This window comes from Falco naumanni, chromosome 4 (assembly GCF_017639655.2).
Source record: "Falco naumanni isolate bFalNau1 chromosome 4, bFalNau1.pat, whole genome shotgun sequence".
Taxonomy (NCBI): domain Eukaryota; kingdom Metazoa; phylum Chordata; class Aves; order Falconiformes; family Falconidae; genus Falco; species Falco naumanni.
Window position 1 is genome coordinate 100560182 of NC_054057.1, and position 16500 is coordinate 100576681.

A 16500-nucleotide genomic window follows, 5' to 3' on the forward strand; every position below is an offset into this window, starting at 1 on the left:
AGTTCAAAGGCCAGCTATTAGTTCAACATTCTAGGTCAAATTTTAAAATCCCTACTTGGTTTATTATATTCAGCCTTTCCTCAGGAAAAATTGGTTTTAAAATGACGTTAAGCCAAATAAAAGACTCTCTAGTTCAGCCTTATAAAAATACTCAAATCATAAATGTAGTCAGATGAATCTAATGTCCTTCTTTCCAAAAGGAATCCTTCAGATGAAAAAATGTGTCCTGTGTGCATGGTTTTGCCTCTGAGTTGCTTCTGCCCTTAGTTCCTTAGGGACATTTCTGCACAGGCCAGAAGAGAAAGGTCAGAGATGGACATCGTTTTGGAAAACACCTCATGCATTTTGCTTCCTAGGATTAGGACACAAAATGAAGTTGCTGTATGTCCACTGAGTCCCATTGACCAAAGGCATGTGCCATTTTAGCTTACATACAGCGTAAGGTAGTCTTCAAGTTCAGACAGCAAGGAAGCAGATTGTCCAGAAATGCTCTTGACTACTCTTATGAACAGGTGGAAGCCACCTTCAAAAGAACTCGGACTTAATGTGTGTTTGCCTTACAAGCGGCAGCTGCCTCAACAAAAGAGGGGGTGTCTGGAGACACAGTATGTTTCCTGCTGATGGAAGTTGCCTTCTACCAGTGGCTGGAATAGGCTGGCCGAGATATTTTTTAGTATCCCAGTGAAGTCCTAAGAGACTGGCAGAGTTTAGAAGGCAGCAGTGCCTGACTTACAAATGAACCTAATAGTCCGTGGATCAAAGGAACAAAAGCTGCCCGCCCCTCAGTCCCAGCTCCACACCCTGTGCCAGCACAGAGGTGAATTTTCATGAGAGAGGAGGAGCTGCAGAAGTCAGCTGAAGAGGAAAGGAGAGAAGATAGGGATGTTCGGCTCTATCAGTTCTGTTCTTTGCTCCCCCGCTTCAACTGAGCAGGTATTCTTAGCACTTCTGGAGATCCTCCACTAAGCCCTCACAACATCCTCACTGCCTGATGACCATTTCAATGTAATTTCTTTCTGATCATGACCATCTTACTCCATCTGAGCCTGGTATGGTTACAGGGGAACACTAGGAGCTCCAGAGATTTTATCTGGGAGGTTCCTTGCAATTTCTGTGAGTCTTTGGGTTTCCACAGAAGTTGTTTAGACCTTCCTCCTTTTTGCACAGCATCTGAAATTCCAAATTTTTGTCTGCTCTGGAGGGTGAATTTCACTGGATCATGCAGAATTCTCGAAATAAAGTTAAACCTATCCTTGCAGGTCAGGAAAAATATAATGAGCTACATACAACTGCATGCCTCAAGAACGTCTTTGCATTTATGTTCATGTCTAAGCTGTTTGGTAAAAGTTACTGAAAATAAGGAAAACAAAGCAATTTCTGTGTTTAAAGTAGATTGGATATTAACTGATTTTGCTCAGTGCTGCAGAAAGGTGTCATCTTTACCTCCAGTGAATTTAAGTGGGACTGCTCTTACAACTGGGCTTTAAACAAGCATTAGCTCTGACTGAGAGTCAGGTTACTTAGTTTTGATTAAGAATGGGTCCATGTTACAAATGCTGTTGTATAATGGATAAATATATCACATAAGTAAAAGAAAGTCCATCTTTATTGATGTATCACACCACTGAAGCTTTCATAGAGGAAATGGGATGCTGGAGTTCTACATTTAAGGAGTTATATAGGGGAAGCTTTGCAGACGAGAATGTGAGAAAGTAAAAAAGGAAACATTTTTTAAAGGCTGCTTTTTATCTTTTCCATAAATGGGCTATTAGTCTGATATTGAGTTTTTAAGCTGTTTTTATCTGAACCTGCAAAAGGAAGAAAACCATGGTTGTTCTCCTGAACAACAGTCACAAGAAGGTTTATCTGCTCTGCCTGCTAATGCAGCAACATCAATAAACAGTTCCTGTCTGGACTGCTGTGTCATTAAGAAAATGAGAGAAGAACAAAATGCAAATTAGCAGAACAGAGTTTGAGAGGAGAGAGATTGGAAAACAAAATCTGCAGTCGATTAAAAGCTTTTCATTTAAAGAAATCAATTGGCAGAACATTGCTTGGCCACGAGGATAGTGCAGCCTGCCCATCACTCACTGATTCTGTGGAATCAACATGAAATGTTGGATCTGGACAGCGAGAGGGGACTGCTGCAGAAGAGAAACAGCAGCCAGGCGAACAAACAACTTACCCCAACTGCCAGGAGGACTCACTGAATAATTCATAAAGAACTAAACAGTTTGATTGCGCATGGGCACTGCCTGTTATTATGAAGTTGATTAGCTTTTGCTCCGTGGAGGATGACTTGGCTCCATAAATGGTATGATTAGTTTATTTGTTTGTTTTCTGGTCCCTCAGAGCTGTGCCACAAAGTGGCAGGTCAATGGCACATGCCCAGCACGTGTTATAACAATGGTGTTATCTGATGATTAGGGAATCATACAGTTCAAGGGAGGTCATACTACTGATATTCCTGGACGCCATTTCAAACAGAGATCTCTTACTTCAGAGCCTTGTAATGCAACAGCACATTGTGGGCATTAACTAAAAACACGTTCATTTTTTTAGCGTTATTTTTCACACTCCACTGGATAGATAACATGAGAAAGGTAATATGGCAACTCCATCAAAGCCTGCTGATGTGACTGGAAAGATGCCTAATATTTTCTGAGTGATTTGAATTGGAATTTTTATTTATTTTCCATATGCAAATCTATGATTTTGTGTGTTGTAGTCTCCTACAGTGAAACAGGAGAGCGAAATTCACAGTTCAGAGCAACATGTAAACTCTAAAACCTTTGGACATCTTCTGCTATGTTTTCAGTGGAGCAGTCTCAGCGTGCGTGCCCAACCTGGATTTCACTTGTTCTATACCTGTTAAACTTTTTTCTTAACAACCAAAAACTTTTCAATGCTCTTCTAAAGCTAACCACCCTGGGGACATTAGTTGCTTAAGTTTTTGTTAATCAGACCTGGAACTTTACCCCTTGATGCTGGTGACAACGGGAGTGCTATAGAACCCTTTGGGTTGTTTGGGGCCAGCGTGCGATGAGTTGGGCCAAGTCTTCATCCATTTATGGGTGGCCTGATGTATTTCGGTAATAAAATAGCTTTGATTCCTGGAATTAATGAGCCACTGGAGGTGAAGCTCTGAGTGCCAGGACACCAGGCTGGCTCCACTGGGGACCGAAGAGGCAGATCCCGGGTGCGGGCTCTCCGCTGCGGCCAGCCGCCTGCGCGCATCCCTCCTGGAGCAACCGCGGGCTCCGCCACCGGCACCTTCCTCCGCAGACGGGCGGAACGACCCCGGCCCGGAGGAGACCGGGGGGCGGGCTGGGGGGACCGGCCGCTGCCGCCCCCCGGCCGCCCCCTTTTGGCCGGCTGCCCCCGGGAGCGCGCCCGGCCCGCGGCCGCCGCAGCGGGAGCCCGCGGCGCTGCCGGTCCTGGGCAAGGGGGTTCAGAGCGCTGCAGTTAATGTTGGGGGGAATAACGCCCTCCCGCCCGCGTGAGGCTGCGGGAAGGATCGCCCAAGGGTCACGTCCCACACTGTAAAACCTAGGCGGCCCCTCCAGCCTACCCATTGTGGTCCTTCCCCCTCGGCATGATATTTAAAGGTCTAAGGAGCCCATCTTGACAGCCCTTCTCTGTGCAGAGGTGGCAGAAGGCAAATACTGCACTCCCCACACAACCGACCCTTCGCTTTCTTTCGCTTCTGACCAGGAGGGATCAACTGTAGGGCTGAAAAAGGGATTTACCGTAAAGGCTAATAAAGTACGCCAAAAACACGCTACCCTATACACCACTCTGCTCAGGAAAAGGCTGAGACTTCCAAATCGTCCTACACAGATGGGCTGAGCACTGTCCCAACTAACCCTGGTCTGAGCAGTACTGACCCTGCCTGTAAGAGGACCTGTAAAGTTTCAAGGTTAATTCGAGATTTTTATATTGCGTCTAAAAAAAAGAGGGAAAAAAGAAAAAGAAACCAGAATGAACAGGGAACCCTTCTGCTTTCATGGGCTGATGGTTTGTGCAACCTTTTGACCAAGCCATGTGTATTTATTTAAAGTGACATTGAATTGAATCCTTAGCATCACTACCTTCAATATCCAATTATTTTGCTGTTGTTCACTGTGTCTTACACCATTATTCTGAGTGTGTTTAGCTCCATACGGAACACACTCCCTCACCTCAAATTCACTTTCCAAGCAGTCAACTGTGGGCTGCATTTCTTTGAAGATTCATTTTCACTTTGTGAATTGCATGCAGAGCAAATTTAGGCTAGTTTATAACAAGCTGCTTTCTGCAAGAGTATCAGCAACTTTACATGACATATATGCAATCTTTATGTGCTGTGTGTGAACATATGTATCCTATAGGGAGAGTCCTAGCCTGGGAAACTAGTGAATGCCCAAGATAAGGCATTAGGAGGACTAAGGACATAAGTCCTCCCTCCACTCATTCCCTGTCATGTTGTGATAGACATTCTTTTCCCCAAATGAGTCAGTGAGAGGATTGTAAATTTATGAGCCGTTTTCAGTTTTTAAGAAAATATCTCTTCCAGTTATGGAAATCTGATGTCTGTTATCAAAAAGGTTCTAGACAGGGAGTAATCTGAGCTGAAGCCATTTGATTTGCCTTTGACTTTACTGGAGGTTGCAGGGGAGCTGATCACTTCACTTTCAAATCAGTGCATGAAGAGCATTGGTCCTGTCCTAATACTCGGGGCACACAGGTGAAATTTAAACCACTGATAGGCTTTCCTGTACAGAAAGAGAGATCCCAAGCCAGTACCTCAAAGGAAAAGTCAGCAAGGATGTATTGTTTTATCAATAATTATTTTTATTTTTTTACCTGATCTTTGTAATTCATCCCTGTTAAACTTAAGGTTGTGTTAAACTACAGCAGAAAGAAAAAAAATCTAATACTTTGCTTCCTCACCCTTAAGGAATTTGTCTCCATCATAATCCAGGTGATTTTAGGACCCTATGTAAATACCATTACAGTTGTATCATTCCTATATATGCTTATTTCTACGCCCACATATGCACACACAACTAATCAACTTCTCTTTCTGTCCTAATCCATTTTTTCTCTAATGCTAATTTAATCTCATCCACTGCATTTTGACTATTAAGTCAGGGAATACGCGAAATGAATTGACTGTCTTGGATAAATAGTAATTCCTAAACAGTGTCTCTGACTTCTAATGATGCAAAATTAAGTTAACAGAGAATAATCCAGATTCCTACAGTGCTGCTGTCCAAGGATGTTGTTGTCTCACTCTTGTCCTGCCTAGGAAGGCAGTGTTTCATCCTCAGAACAAATATCCAGCATATCTCAATCTATCTGCCTCTTTCTCTCTTACTTTTCTTTCGTTTGCAAAAATAATACACTTTTTTCTTTTAAGGATGTATGAAACTGTACATCCTATGATAAGTCTTTGGGAGGGGACTGAGCTATAAAGCTGTGTATTGCAGAGAATAAGAAGCATTTGTATATATTGACTAACCCAGATTCCTTGTAAAAATCCAATCTAAAATAAAGCTGTTGACATTTTTTTTTTTTTAACAAACAGATCCGATTTCTATCCCATTTCCCCTTGCTACCCTTAGGATAAATTGTTTCAGAATGGCAATATTGATTTATTTTGCTTACCTGCTTCCCCATGGCCAGAAATAAAATAGTCCAGGAACACAATCAGCATGATGCCTTTATGCTGCATGGCTGTCAGTAAAATAGCTGTCCTCGGTGAAGCAAAAAAGAGCTGCAGTAATTCTACAGGTTTGGTGCTTGCATGGCTTTTCTGTATTTTCTTTCTTTCTTCCTTTCTGCTCACCTTCCTCTCAGTGTAGGGGTCAAGGCTGCTGTCTCATTCTTCTTGTTCTCTTTTGGGTCCAGAGGTGGGTTGGTTTTTTTTTTTTCAGGGCTGAGATGCCTTCTGGGTGTCACCCGTACATTGCTTCCAATAAATAAATAAATAACAAGGATTTTCTGTGTCTTTACCCCTCTCCATGCAGCGGGCCGGGGACGTTCACATCCCTGACGCAGCCCCTCGAATGCACCATCGGGGGCTGATGCGACGCGGAGAGCTCTGTTCAGTCCGGTCCTTTGGGGTTGTTTGGATGCTATTTCGAAACTTTCGTTTCTGCTCCTTGCTTTTGGTGGAGCTTGGTTTTGGCTGTGCCTAGCTTCCCCCTGGCAACCTTCCCTACCCCCCCTCGCACCTCCCGCAGCCTGCTGCTACCCGGGGTAGCGGTGGGGTGCGGGCTGCGGGCACCCTGCTTTGTTAGGAGGGCTGCCCCGGTACCTTCTCTCCCTTCGCTCCCTGCAGCAGAGGGTCATAAGAAGAAAGTTGGCTTTCCTCCCTGAGAGATGATGAGAAGCAAGTGCTTTCTTGGCTCTTCTCTCTTTTTATTTTAGTTTGTTTTATTTTATTTGATTTCCCTCCTCCCTCCGCTGTCACGGAAGCCACTTCTCCCCCACCTCCGAGGGATTTGCTTCACACAGCGAGCGCCGGGGGATGAGAGTGAAAAACAAACCCGCCGCCAGCTCGGTGCGGTGCCCGGGAGATCCCCGCCGCCTGCTGCCGGCCCGCGGCTGCCGCCCGCCACCGGGGGCTGCGGCTGGGGGGGGAGCGCAGCCCGGGGCAGGGGAGGCTCCTGGGCGGGGGGCGCGATCCCCAGGGAAAAGGGGGGTGGGGTGGGGTGGAGGATCCCTCCTCCCGCCTGCTGGAGCGAGGATTGGGGCTGGGGGCTTCCTTCCCTCCCGAGGGCTGGGTAGTTATCTTCAAGTTTTGCCTCTGCCTCCCTTCGAGCCTCTAGCACATCTCTTAGTCCTAACGGGGCAGCTCTCCTCTCCGGTCCTGTCTGGCTGCAAAGGGGATTATTATAACATGTGATCTTCTTCCTGTTCTTTATATGTGCTTTTTTTTTTTTTTTTTTTTTTTTTTTTAGGGTGGAGGAGGAGGATGTGTCGGTTCCGCACCTCCTGGTCGGCCGGGCTCGGTCCTCGTTGCGCTCCGATGCAGGCGTTGTTTTCCAGCCGCATCTTCTCCAGGAGCCCGTGCGTGCGGGTGCGTGTCTGCGGGTGCGGGGTGCGCAGCCCGCCCGGCCGGCCTGCTGTCCTTGCAGCACCCTCTGCCAGGCGCCCGGCACATGGCACCTGCCCTGCGGCGGGGCACGGCGCGCAGCCCCCCCAGGCACCCCCCAGGCAGCCCCCAGGCAGCCCCAGGGCGTGGGGAGAGCGGGAGGGGGGCTTTGGGGGTCTTAGGTATGGCTCACAGGGGCAGAAACACCGGGTTTCTTTACATAATTATAGACATGTCCCAGGCATCATATGACATGTATGTCCCAGTCACACATGAGCTGGGACAAGGCAGGCAGTGAGGGGACTTGGGACTTCCCAGGGAAGCCGAGGTGTCTGCTCTGGCACCACTGACACCCTGCCTGCCCCAGCCAACACCAGGCATGGCCCTGAAGTTGGATTTGCTCAAGTAACTCCAACACCAAACTCCCAGGGACACAGAGAGGCTCCGGCATGTAGCGATCGGAGGTGAAAGTGCCCAGCCCTAGAAATAATTTTAATTCAGGGAGTGAGTTCCCCCTGCAGCTTCATTCTCTTTTTCTTCAGCTTTCACAGCAGCACACCACCATTAACTTCTGCTTGATGTCACAGAGGGAAGCAGGTCCGGTGGGAGCCCAAATGTAGACGAGTTTTTTCTTGTGCCCATGTGTGTGCAGGATCAGACCTTACAGGGATTTGGAGAATGTGGGTCATACAAAAAAGAGTAAGGAAAGATTTATTTCCCTTTGGCATGGAAATGCTTATGTAAGGCAGGGTTATTTAGCTAGGTTTTGGGGTAGAGTTTTCTGACTTGACCCTTATTTTCCTTTTATGTATATATTTTAATAAGAAAGCCCAATAGAAAATTTTCAGACAGGAAGGAGGCTTTTCTCTCCTCTTTTTGTCCTTGCCTTTTGTTCGAAAACAGCTAAAATACTGTATAATTACAAAACAAAATTCTCCTGCCATAAATGACAGTTAGTACCCTTCAGAGAGTTTGAGTCTGCTGTGCACTCAGCTCCCCTGAGATGTTCTGAGTTCTTTCAACTCAAGCATCTTCAGTGGGAGCTGGGGATGTGCAGTATGTCCTAGAGCTAAAACTGACGTGACATTAATGAGATGCTATAATTTAATAATTGTGCTTTCTTGTCATCGCTTGTTGATTGCTGCCTTTGTGGGAAAATGCAGTATTTTTTAACTCCTAGGTTTTAAGCTCATTCCTAACTGAAATGTTTCTCCCAGTTAATTTCATCAGGTTTAAACTATGGCGCTTGAGAAAATTCCTTGGCCAAGAGTTGTAGTTCCATGGATGTAATAAAGATCAAGAAGCTCTTGTATAGTTTAAACAACAACTCAAAATGGAGAGCAGTGTTCATGTGCACTGTAAGTGGACAACCAAAATTAAGTACATTAATTTATATAATATTGTGATGTCTCGATGGCAGTACCGTAAGACTTTATAGTTGTTGTTGACTGTGGGATATAAAAGTGACTTAGAACTGAAAGCCTTAATTCTTCCTCACAGTTATTGCTTGTCTTGAGAAAACCACTACCAGTGCTAATGAGTACATTTCCACTTTAATAGTACTAAAATCCATTCATCCAGTGAGCTAAGAGGAGCTAACACCTAAAGGGAAAATTTTGCTGTTATCATTGACAACCACTGCTGTCTAGGAGATGAACTGATGAGATCTGAGGAACGGTTCATACCTAGAGGTGTCAAACAGAAAATGCCCATCTTATCTGAATAGTGATGCAAATAATAATTGTTAGCTGTAGTTAGATCCTAAACTATAGAAATGTAAATGCACAATCTTTGAGGTCTCAGACATCCAGACCATGACCCTCACTAGGACATTGGGGGAATCAGATAATTTGGAAAGTGACTGGGCTTGCTCTAGTGGCTTAGCACAGCACCAGCTGACAAAGCACCCAGAGAATAAACAGCAAAATTGTGAATCATTCATTTTGGGGGTGGAGGAAAGAGCCAATGGCATGGCACAGAGTGGGGAGGTGTGTCACCTGTGCTGCCTGGCCTCTCTGCTTGACAAGGCTGTTTGCAAAAGTCAGAGGACAGGCTGTGCTTTTCCAGATCACCCCGGAGTGGTGGTACATCTGAATTGCTTAGCATCTTGCTTGCCTGCACCCTTTGTTTCCTGTTCCTTGTACTTCTTCAGTTTGCCGTGCCTTTCATCCTCCTCCTATTTCCCCAGCAGCTATGACCAGCCTGAAGGAAATTTGTCGTGGCCTTCCTCTCTACCCTTTGCCTGAAAACAAAGGTCAGAGGAAAGGAATACCCCATGCACCCGTGAGAACACCTAATCTCACTGCTCAGGAGAAAAAGGTAACATGGGGTTTCACAGGGCCTCACTTCTTTTACAGCTAAATGCAACTTGGGGCAGCAGACCTGATTGCCTCAAATGCTTTTCTGAATGTGCACCTAAACTTTGTGGCAAATTGTTTCCATGGTGCTATAATTTCAGTGGGTAATGGGACAAAGTACTGGAAATTCTTGGTGCTTGCTTTCTTCCTCCCCCAGAGGTACGCAGGTTGATATGAGGGAGATTTGCTGCACAACAGCTTCCACGACTTTAAATGGCTAAAGAAGACGCATTAGACTTCAATGCTGTCAATCCAGCATTGTTCCTTGGAGGTGAAATTATGAATGCTGTTGCAAAACCACTGCATATGTATGGGAGTGAAAGATAACCCCTTAAATACAATAAACATCAAATGTGATGAATCAGCATCATGGTACAAGCTACACATCTGTATATTTGCATAAAAGATCCAAAGACAATTTATTTTAACCAATAGTCTGAACATCCTGGAATTTAGGCAAGTTTGTAGGAAATGGAATTAATTATTTGTCTTTAGTTGTGTAATTCTTTTTGTCTCTTTGTTTGAATAGTCTACGTACACACTAAAGTAATCATTGCATTATTTCATGTTAGAAATTTTTAAAAAGCAGCAGAACGTAATGCTCAGTGGGTGGAGATCCTTAGGAATTTGTGTGGGAGAGGATAAGGTGGGTTCCTTAGTTTGAAAGTCTGTGCTTCATCACATGTAACATCACTTAAAATGTGACATTGTAGTCAGAACGCACAAGTTCCTTCCCCACTAACAAGTTGCATGCAACCTCCTTGCCTTCGTGGGAGTTTCCCCCTGGCATCAGCAGCCAAATTCTTTCAAAGTCCACTTCCACAAGCAGAGGAGAGCCTAGTCAAAGGGTAGAAAGAGGAACAGCTGTGATATGTCTGATGAGGGTTTACTTCAATGTCAGGAGCATTCGTGGCTGAGGCATCCTGTCTGTGCCTGGGACAGCTCAGACATATGGAAGTGTGGCTAAGCATGCAGAAGAGGTCTGTGGTGATGGCTGTGAAGATAAAGCAGTAGGGAGTGAGCTTTACTGCATGTCAGAACATTGCCAATCATCTCCCTTTTTTATTCCTTGCCTTTGCTAAATCCCTTTTCCCCAGGAGAAGTCTGCTAAAGCATGAAGGAGTCCATGTTGCAGGGGAGGAGATGGTATCTCCTAAAAGGATGCCAAACCTTACCCTTTACCTGGGGAAAGAAAGGTGATGACAGTTCTCACTCCCTATATAGAAACTGGAATAGTTTGCTGCCTCCTGTAAGTGTTGCAGGAGTGATCCTGGAGTTCAAGATCCTTAGGACAGCAAGGAGGGCGTACGGCAAGATACTGTGGCAAGTGGTCAAGCCACACCACCTAAGTCACAGAAGGCAAAGACAGGGACTGGGAGAATGGAGAACTACCCGTTGTAGGAGAAGATCAGGTTTGAGGCCATCTAAGGAACCTGAAGGTGTACAAGTCCTTGGGACCTGATGAGATGCATCTGTAAGTCTAAAGGGAACTGGCAGATGAAATGGCTAAGCCACTATCCATCATATTTGAGAAGCTGTGGCAGTTTGGTGAAGGTCCCATGGACTGGAAAAGGGGAAACATAACCTCCATTTTTAAAAAGGGAAGTAAGGAAGACCTGGGAAACTAAAGGCCAGTCAGTCTTACCTTGGTGCCTGGCAAGGTCATGGAGCAGATCCTCCTGGAAACTATGCTAAGGCACATGGAAAATAAGGTGGTTGGTGACAGCCAGCACGGATTCACTAAGGACAAGTCATGCCTGACAAATGTGGTGGCTTTCTATGACAGAGTTACGGTGTTGATAGATCAGGGAAGAAGAACTGATGTCATCTACCTGGACTTGCAAAGCTTTTGACACTGTCCTGCACAGCATCCTTGTCTCTAAACTGGAGAGACATGGATTTGGTGGGTGGACCACTCAGCAGATAAAGAATTGGCTGGATGGTCACACTTAAAGAATTGTAGTCAACAGCTCAATGTCCAAGTGGAGACCAGTGATGAGTGGTATTCCTCAGGGGTCTGTACTGGGACCGGCACTGTTCAACATCTTTGTCTGTGACATGGACAGTGGGATCAAGTGCACCCTCAGCAAGTTTGCCAACAACACCAAGCTGTGTGGTGTGGTCAACACATTGGAGGGAAGGGATGCCATCCAGAGGGACCTGGACAGGCTTCAGAGGTAGACTCAAGTGAACGTCATGAAGTTCAACAAGGCCAAGTGCAAGGCCCTGCACATGGGTCAGGGCAATCCCAAGCACAAACACAGGCTGAGCAGAGAATTGATTGAGAGCAGCCCTGAGTAGGCCTTGAGGGTGTTGGTGGACAAGAAGTTCAACATGAGCCAGCAATGTGTACTTACAGCTCAGAAAGCCAACTGTATCCTGGGCTGCATGAAAAGCAGCATGATCAGCAGGTTGAGAGAGGTGATTCTCCCCCTCTGCCCTCATGAGACCCCACCTAGAGTACTGTGTTCACCTCTGGGACCCGCAGCATAAGCAGGACATGGACCTGTTGGAGTGAGTCCAGAGGAGGCCACAAAGATGATCAGAGGGCTGGAGCACCTCTCCTATGAAGCCAGGGTGAGAGAGTTGGGGTTGTTCAGTTTGGAGAAGAGGAGGCTCCAGCAAGACCAGAGAGCAACCTTCCAGTACCTGAAGAAGCCTACAAGAAAGCCGGAGAGAAACTTTTTACAAGGGCATGTAGTGACAGGACAAAGGGCAATGGTTTTAAATTAAAAGAGGGTAGATTGAGATTAGATATTAGAAAGACATTATTTACAGTGAGGCTGGTGAGACACTGGAACAGGTTGCCTGGAGCAGCTGTGGATGCCCCATCCCTGGAAGGGTTCAAGGCCAGGCTGGATGGGGCTTTGAGCAACCTGGTCTAGTGGAAGGTGTCCTAGGATTCTAAGATGGCAGTAGACTGAGTTTGTGGCCCCAGTCTACTGCCATTCATCCTTCCTTCTTACCTACCACATGCAATAAGAAGTCATGCTAGTTTGTTGGATTTTTTTATTAGACTTTTAAAGGTTTAAAAGCTGCCTTTCTGATTTATTTCACCCTTAATCCTCCACCTTAAACTCTTAACAGAGTTAGAGGCTCAGCTGGTATTTATTTTATATCTGAAAGGTCAAATATCTTTTTTTTTAAGAGGTGTTCCATGCTTAGAAAAGCATGTAGACAGAAAAGTTGTCTGTCTAGAAGTTGTTTTTTAAGTCTCAAGACAGGCTTCCAGATTTTGTTGATAGTGTGTAATGCTGAGCATATTGTGAGACTTGTCTTTATATATGACACTGTGTTCATTTTCTAATTGAAGCACTCAGGGGAAGCTTTGACAGAAGTGAAGTTAATAATGCTCTGCTGATTTCCTCAGGATTTGTACCTCTCTTCATATGCCTTCATACCAGTTTTAGCCCTTTCTACAATAATACTTAGCACTACCAGTGTTCTGTTTTCTTGGGCCTCCTTTTCTGGTTCTAATAGAAATCCTTTAAGGGAGATTTACAAAGTTCTGTGTGTTTGGGGACTTGCTGAAGAGATATATAACTCTCCTGTTGTACCAACTTTAATCCTCTTGGATAAATCAAGCCATTTCTCAGAACTGATTCTGTTTAAACGTTTCCTGAGTTCTCTTCCTTTGGCATTCTTTGCCTGAGGCCTGAAGCAGCCACATCCTCTCTCTTCCCTCCACCGCTCAGGAAACCCTAGTTTTCCATTTCTGAGCATCCGTATCTTAATGTAAAAATACTACAGAGAAACTACCCTTAAAATCTTATGGTATGGTGGTGTGTCCCCTGCAGAACAAGGATGCTGCATGCTTAATCCTGACTGACATTCAGGTAAAGCTGGAGCACCTTGGGAGGACTGTGCACTTCTCAGTGTTGCTCAGAATCAGAAGAAAATGGTATGCCTTCGTCCAGGCAGCGATTCCCTTATGCATCTTAGAGCCAAGTCATGTCACAGTCTTCCTGCTACCCCAGCATGATCATCTGTCACCTGATTGCAGTATCACTTGTGTTTCTGTCATAGGGCTCTGAGGTCAGTAATGGGCCTTGATGACCTTGATGAGCTTCACCTAAGGTCTCCACCCATGCCCTCTGCCCATAGGCTTAGGAGCTCCATTTAAGCTTAGGCCTAGGATTTCAGTTTCAGTTATGTTGGAGATGTGTCTGTCTCTTGTCCTGTCAGAGGCTGTCCCTATGCCCAGCTGTGGCCTTCACTGATCTTGTCTCCAACCTGTAGGCTGACTTGCTACTGTGGACCTTCCTTGTGATCTCTGGGCCCTGTCTTTCTATGGTAGCCATCTCCAGACCTGACCCTGAGCTACATCCTTAGCTGGGCCCCAGATGTGCACATCACCACAATCCTGCCTGATGACCTGGACTCCTGGTGGAACCTGGCTGCAATCCCTGGGCTGCCCTGCTCACCTCCCTGGGGTGCTATGAGGCTGGACCCTGGCTGGTGAGGTGCCTGTCCTGCTGGCTCTGTTACTCTGTTTGGCTCCCTGTCCCTTAGGGAGCATGTGGCCTTGCTGCTTCATGACATTTTAGTACAGAGAGCTGAAAACCAGAGCCTGTGAGGTCGTGTAGCACCTGAAGTTCTTCAACTTCCTAGAGAAGCAGAGGAGCACTTGACCTTAATGGTTGCTTTACACATCCATAAATGAGGCCCCTTCTAAAAGGTATTATGTGGATTGGGAAGGCCAATGTCTTGCCTCATGTTTTGGAACATCTGGATGATAAAGACCTTGGTTAATCTTTCACAGCCTGTAGGGCATTTATAGGAATAGCCAGTCAGAAATCACCGTGTTTACTTCCCGACCGAGCTGATCTAAACTGGGACCTATTAGGAAGACTAATACATGAAAGGAAAATGTTGCTGTTTAGAGAATAGTGCCACCAAAAATTCTGGGCCTGGATATCATCTGGTGGAAGATGACAGGTGGGAGGCAGCAATGGCTCCACTGGAAAAGGGGCAGAACTAAGAAAGAAACTCTTGTAGAGTTAAGGAGTAGCTTCCTTTCCTCATTCTTCCCTTACCTCGGTAAACAGGGAGATTGCAAATCTGAGTGTTTGAGTGTCTCAAGATCCTTAAACTGGAAGTTCTGATCTTATTAGAAAATGGAAATGAATAATATACCTTCTGAAGAGGCGCTGGCTCTTCAACAAACACCAATTAACAAAGAGGCTAGTATACTTGATTTCTCAAGAGAACCTCCCAACAAAAATATTTACTGCTAATCAATTGGAGAAGGATTTCATGGGTTCTTTTAACTACGTTCTGCGGACATTGAAAGGTCTGAATCTTGATTGAATAACAGCAGGATCATGTTTTACTGCATAAATGCCAGTGAATTAAAAAACCAGTCACTATTAGGGTGTCTTGAGCTTAAACACAAGAATCAAATGTTAGATCCAATTGGCATATCTAAGAGGAAGACTTTGTATCCTATGCTTGCATTGCACTGAGCTGAACTGAACCAGTAACCCAGCAAATTCAGAGTGGGTTTTTTAAAGCAGCCTATTCAGGCTCAAGCTTCTAAATGCAATTGATTATTTCTCTAAGATACCAATGACCTCTGGATCTGTTTTTTCAGAGGTGCTGAGCATGTGCAGCTTAAGCTTCTGTCAGTAGAAGTTACCAACAGGAAGAACACCTAAATATCAAATGCACAATGTCTAATATTCAGAATGCAATGTGTCAGTTATAGGTAAATCCATCCTACTTAAAGGTTATAGTAATGTTTTATATGGTGCTTTAATGAAATGTAAGGAATAATGACCTTGTATTGCCTTTCCACAGATGCATGATGATCAGCCTATTTGAATTTGCTTCTTGAGTGCTTTTCTCTAGGTTATTCAGTTTATGACTCAATAATAAATATGCAAAATTCTTCCTGATGTAAATGGCAATTGCCCTTTCATAAAGCAGTCAGGCTCCATCTAAGCAATTTTAAGCACCTCAGCTCTCCTATTGAGAGACTGTTTCAGAATCTCTTATATTTAAATTTTTCTAATTTCAAGACTACATTTTTTTATGGCTAATTCACAGCTAGTTATTCCTCTTTCAGCATTTCCTTGAAGCTCCTTCCTGCTTTGACATTTATCCTGCAGTGAGACAGCAATCAAATGTCACCTTTGTTCAGTTAAGCTAAACAAGCCACAGTCTTAGTCCTCTTTTATAAGATCTCTATTGTCTGTGCATCCAAGGCGTCCTTCCCACCCTTCGTGTAATATCCAAGTTCATGTTTCATTAATGTTTGCATCATCAAAATTCAGGCTTCTGCTAATGTGTAACATTAATAGGATAGAGGCTCAGTTTAAGTGAATTTATTTGAAAATCCAAACAGATTTTGCTTGCTTTTATTTTTAGAGCTAAGAGAAATATTTGCCCATCAGTTTCATTATAATATAAATAATACATTGATCAAAGAATGAGTGAGTCTTGCCAAATTGGAAGCAAAACACTCATCCTGATAGTTCTCAGTAGTTCTTACAGGCAGCCAAAATGCCAAATGTGGCAATGTTTTCCTCTCAATTTTGTTGTTGTTAGGGGTGTAGGTGATTTTATTCTTACTTTAGAAATTCCTTAATATCTAGAATCCACTGTGATAGCTGCTTGCCTCTGAGATTGACTTTGAAAATCCCCACATATTTTGTCATTGTGTGGATATAGCTGGGATTTTTGTATTTATTAATAATGATCACTTGAAAAATGATTGTTTATCTAATTGGAGAAGAATAAGATGGTGTTTGAAGATGGAATTTGCATTTTCCCGTCTGGTAAATAGGTTTCCCCCCCTTGTCATTCTCTGTGTGGAATGGCAAATCTGATTTGTAGCATTTTACTGGTCTGATCCACAGCTGGTGTAAATCAGTATAGCTTCACTGATCTGAAAGGGTCTGACCCATATGCCTGTTCAGTAGCAAGTGTGCCAACAAAAATGTCTCCTGATATGGGGCGTTTTTAGATTTAGAGATGTTGTTCTCTGTGTGGTTTAAGGTATGCGAAGCCAGTGTGCTCAAATGAAGGGACTGGAGAGCTCTATCCATAAGAGCCAGACCA

At 44.6% G+C, this 16500-nt stretch overlaps 2 protein-coding genes across 2 annotated transcripts in view; one reads left to right on the forward strand and one right to left on the reverse strand.

The window, feature by feature from the left end:
- The window catches only part of LOC121087455 (netrin-4-like), a 56378-nt gene extending 49834 nt beyond the window's left edge, over positions 1 to 6544 (reverse strand). The window contains exon 1 of the mRNA XM_040592496.1: positions 5650 to 6544. Within this exon, the coding sequence (XP_040448430.1) occupies positions 5650 to 5716 (67 nt within the window). The 5' untranslated portion in view covers positions 5717 to 6544. The remainder of the gene's footprint in view (positions 1 to 5649) is intronic.
- A 2553-nt stretch (positions 6545 to 9097) lies between these two features.
- UROC1 (urocanate hydratase 1) overlaps positions 9098 to 16500 on the forward strand; it is a 45184-nt gene continuing 37781 nt past the window's right edge. The window contains exon 1 of the mRNA XM_040592672.1: positions 9098 to 9400. Coding sequence (XP_040448606.1) covers positions 9275 to 9400 — 126 coding nt within the window. The 5' untranslated portion in view covers positions 9098 to 9274. The remainder of the gene's footprint in view (positions 9401 to 16500) is intronic.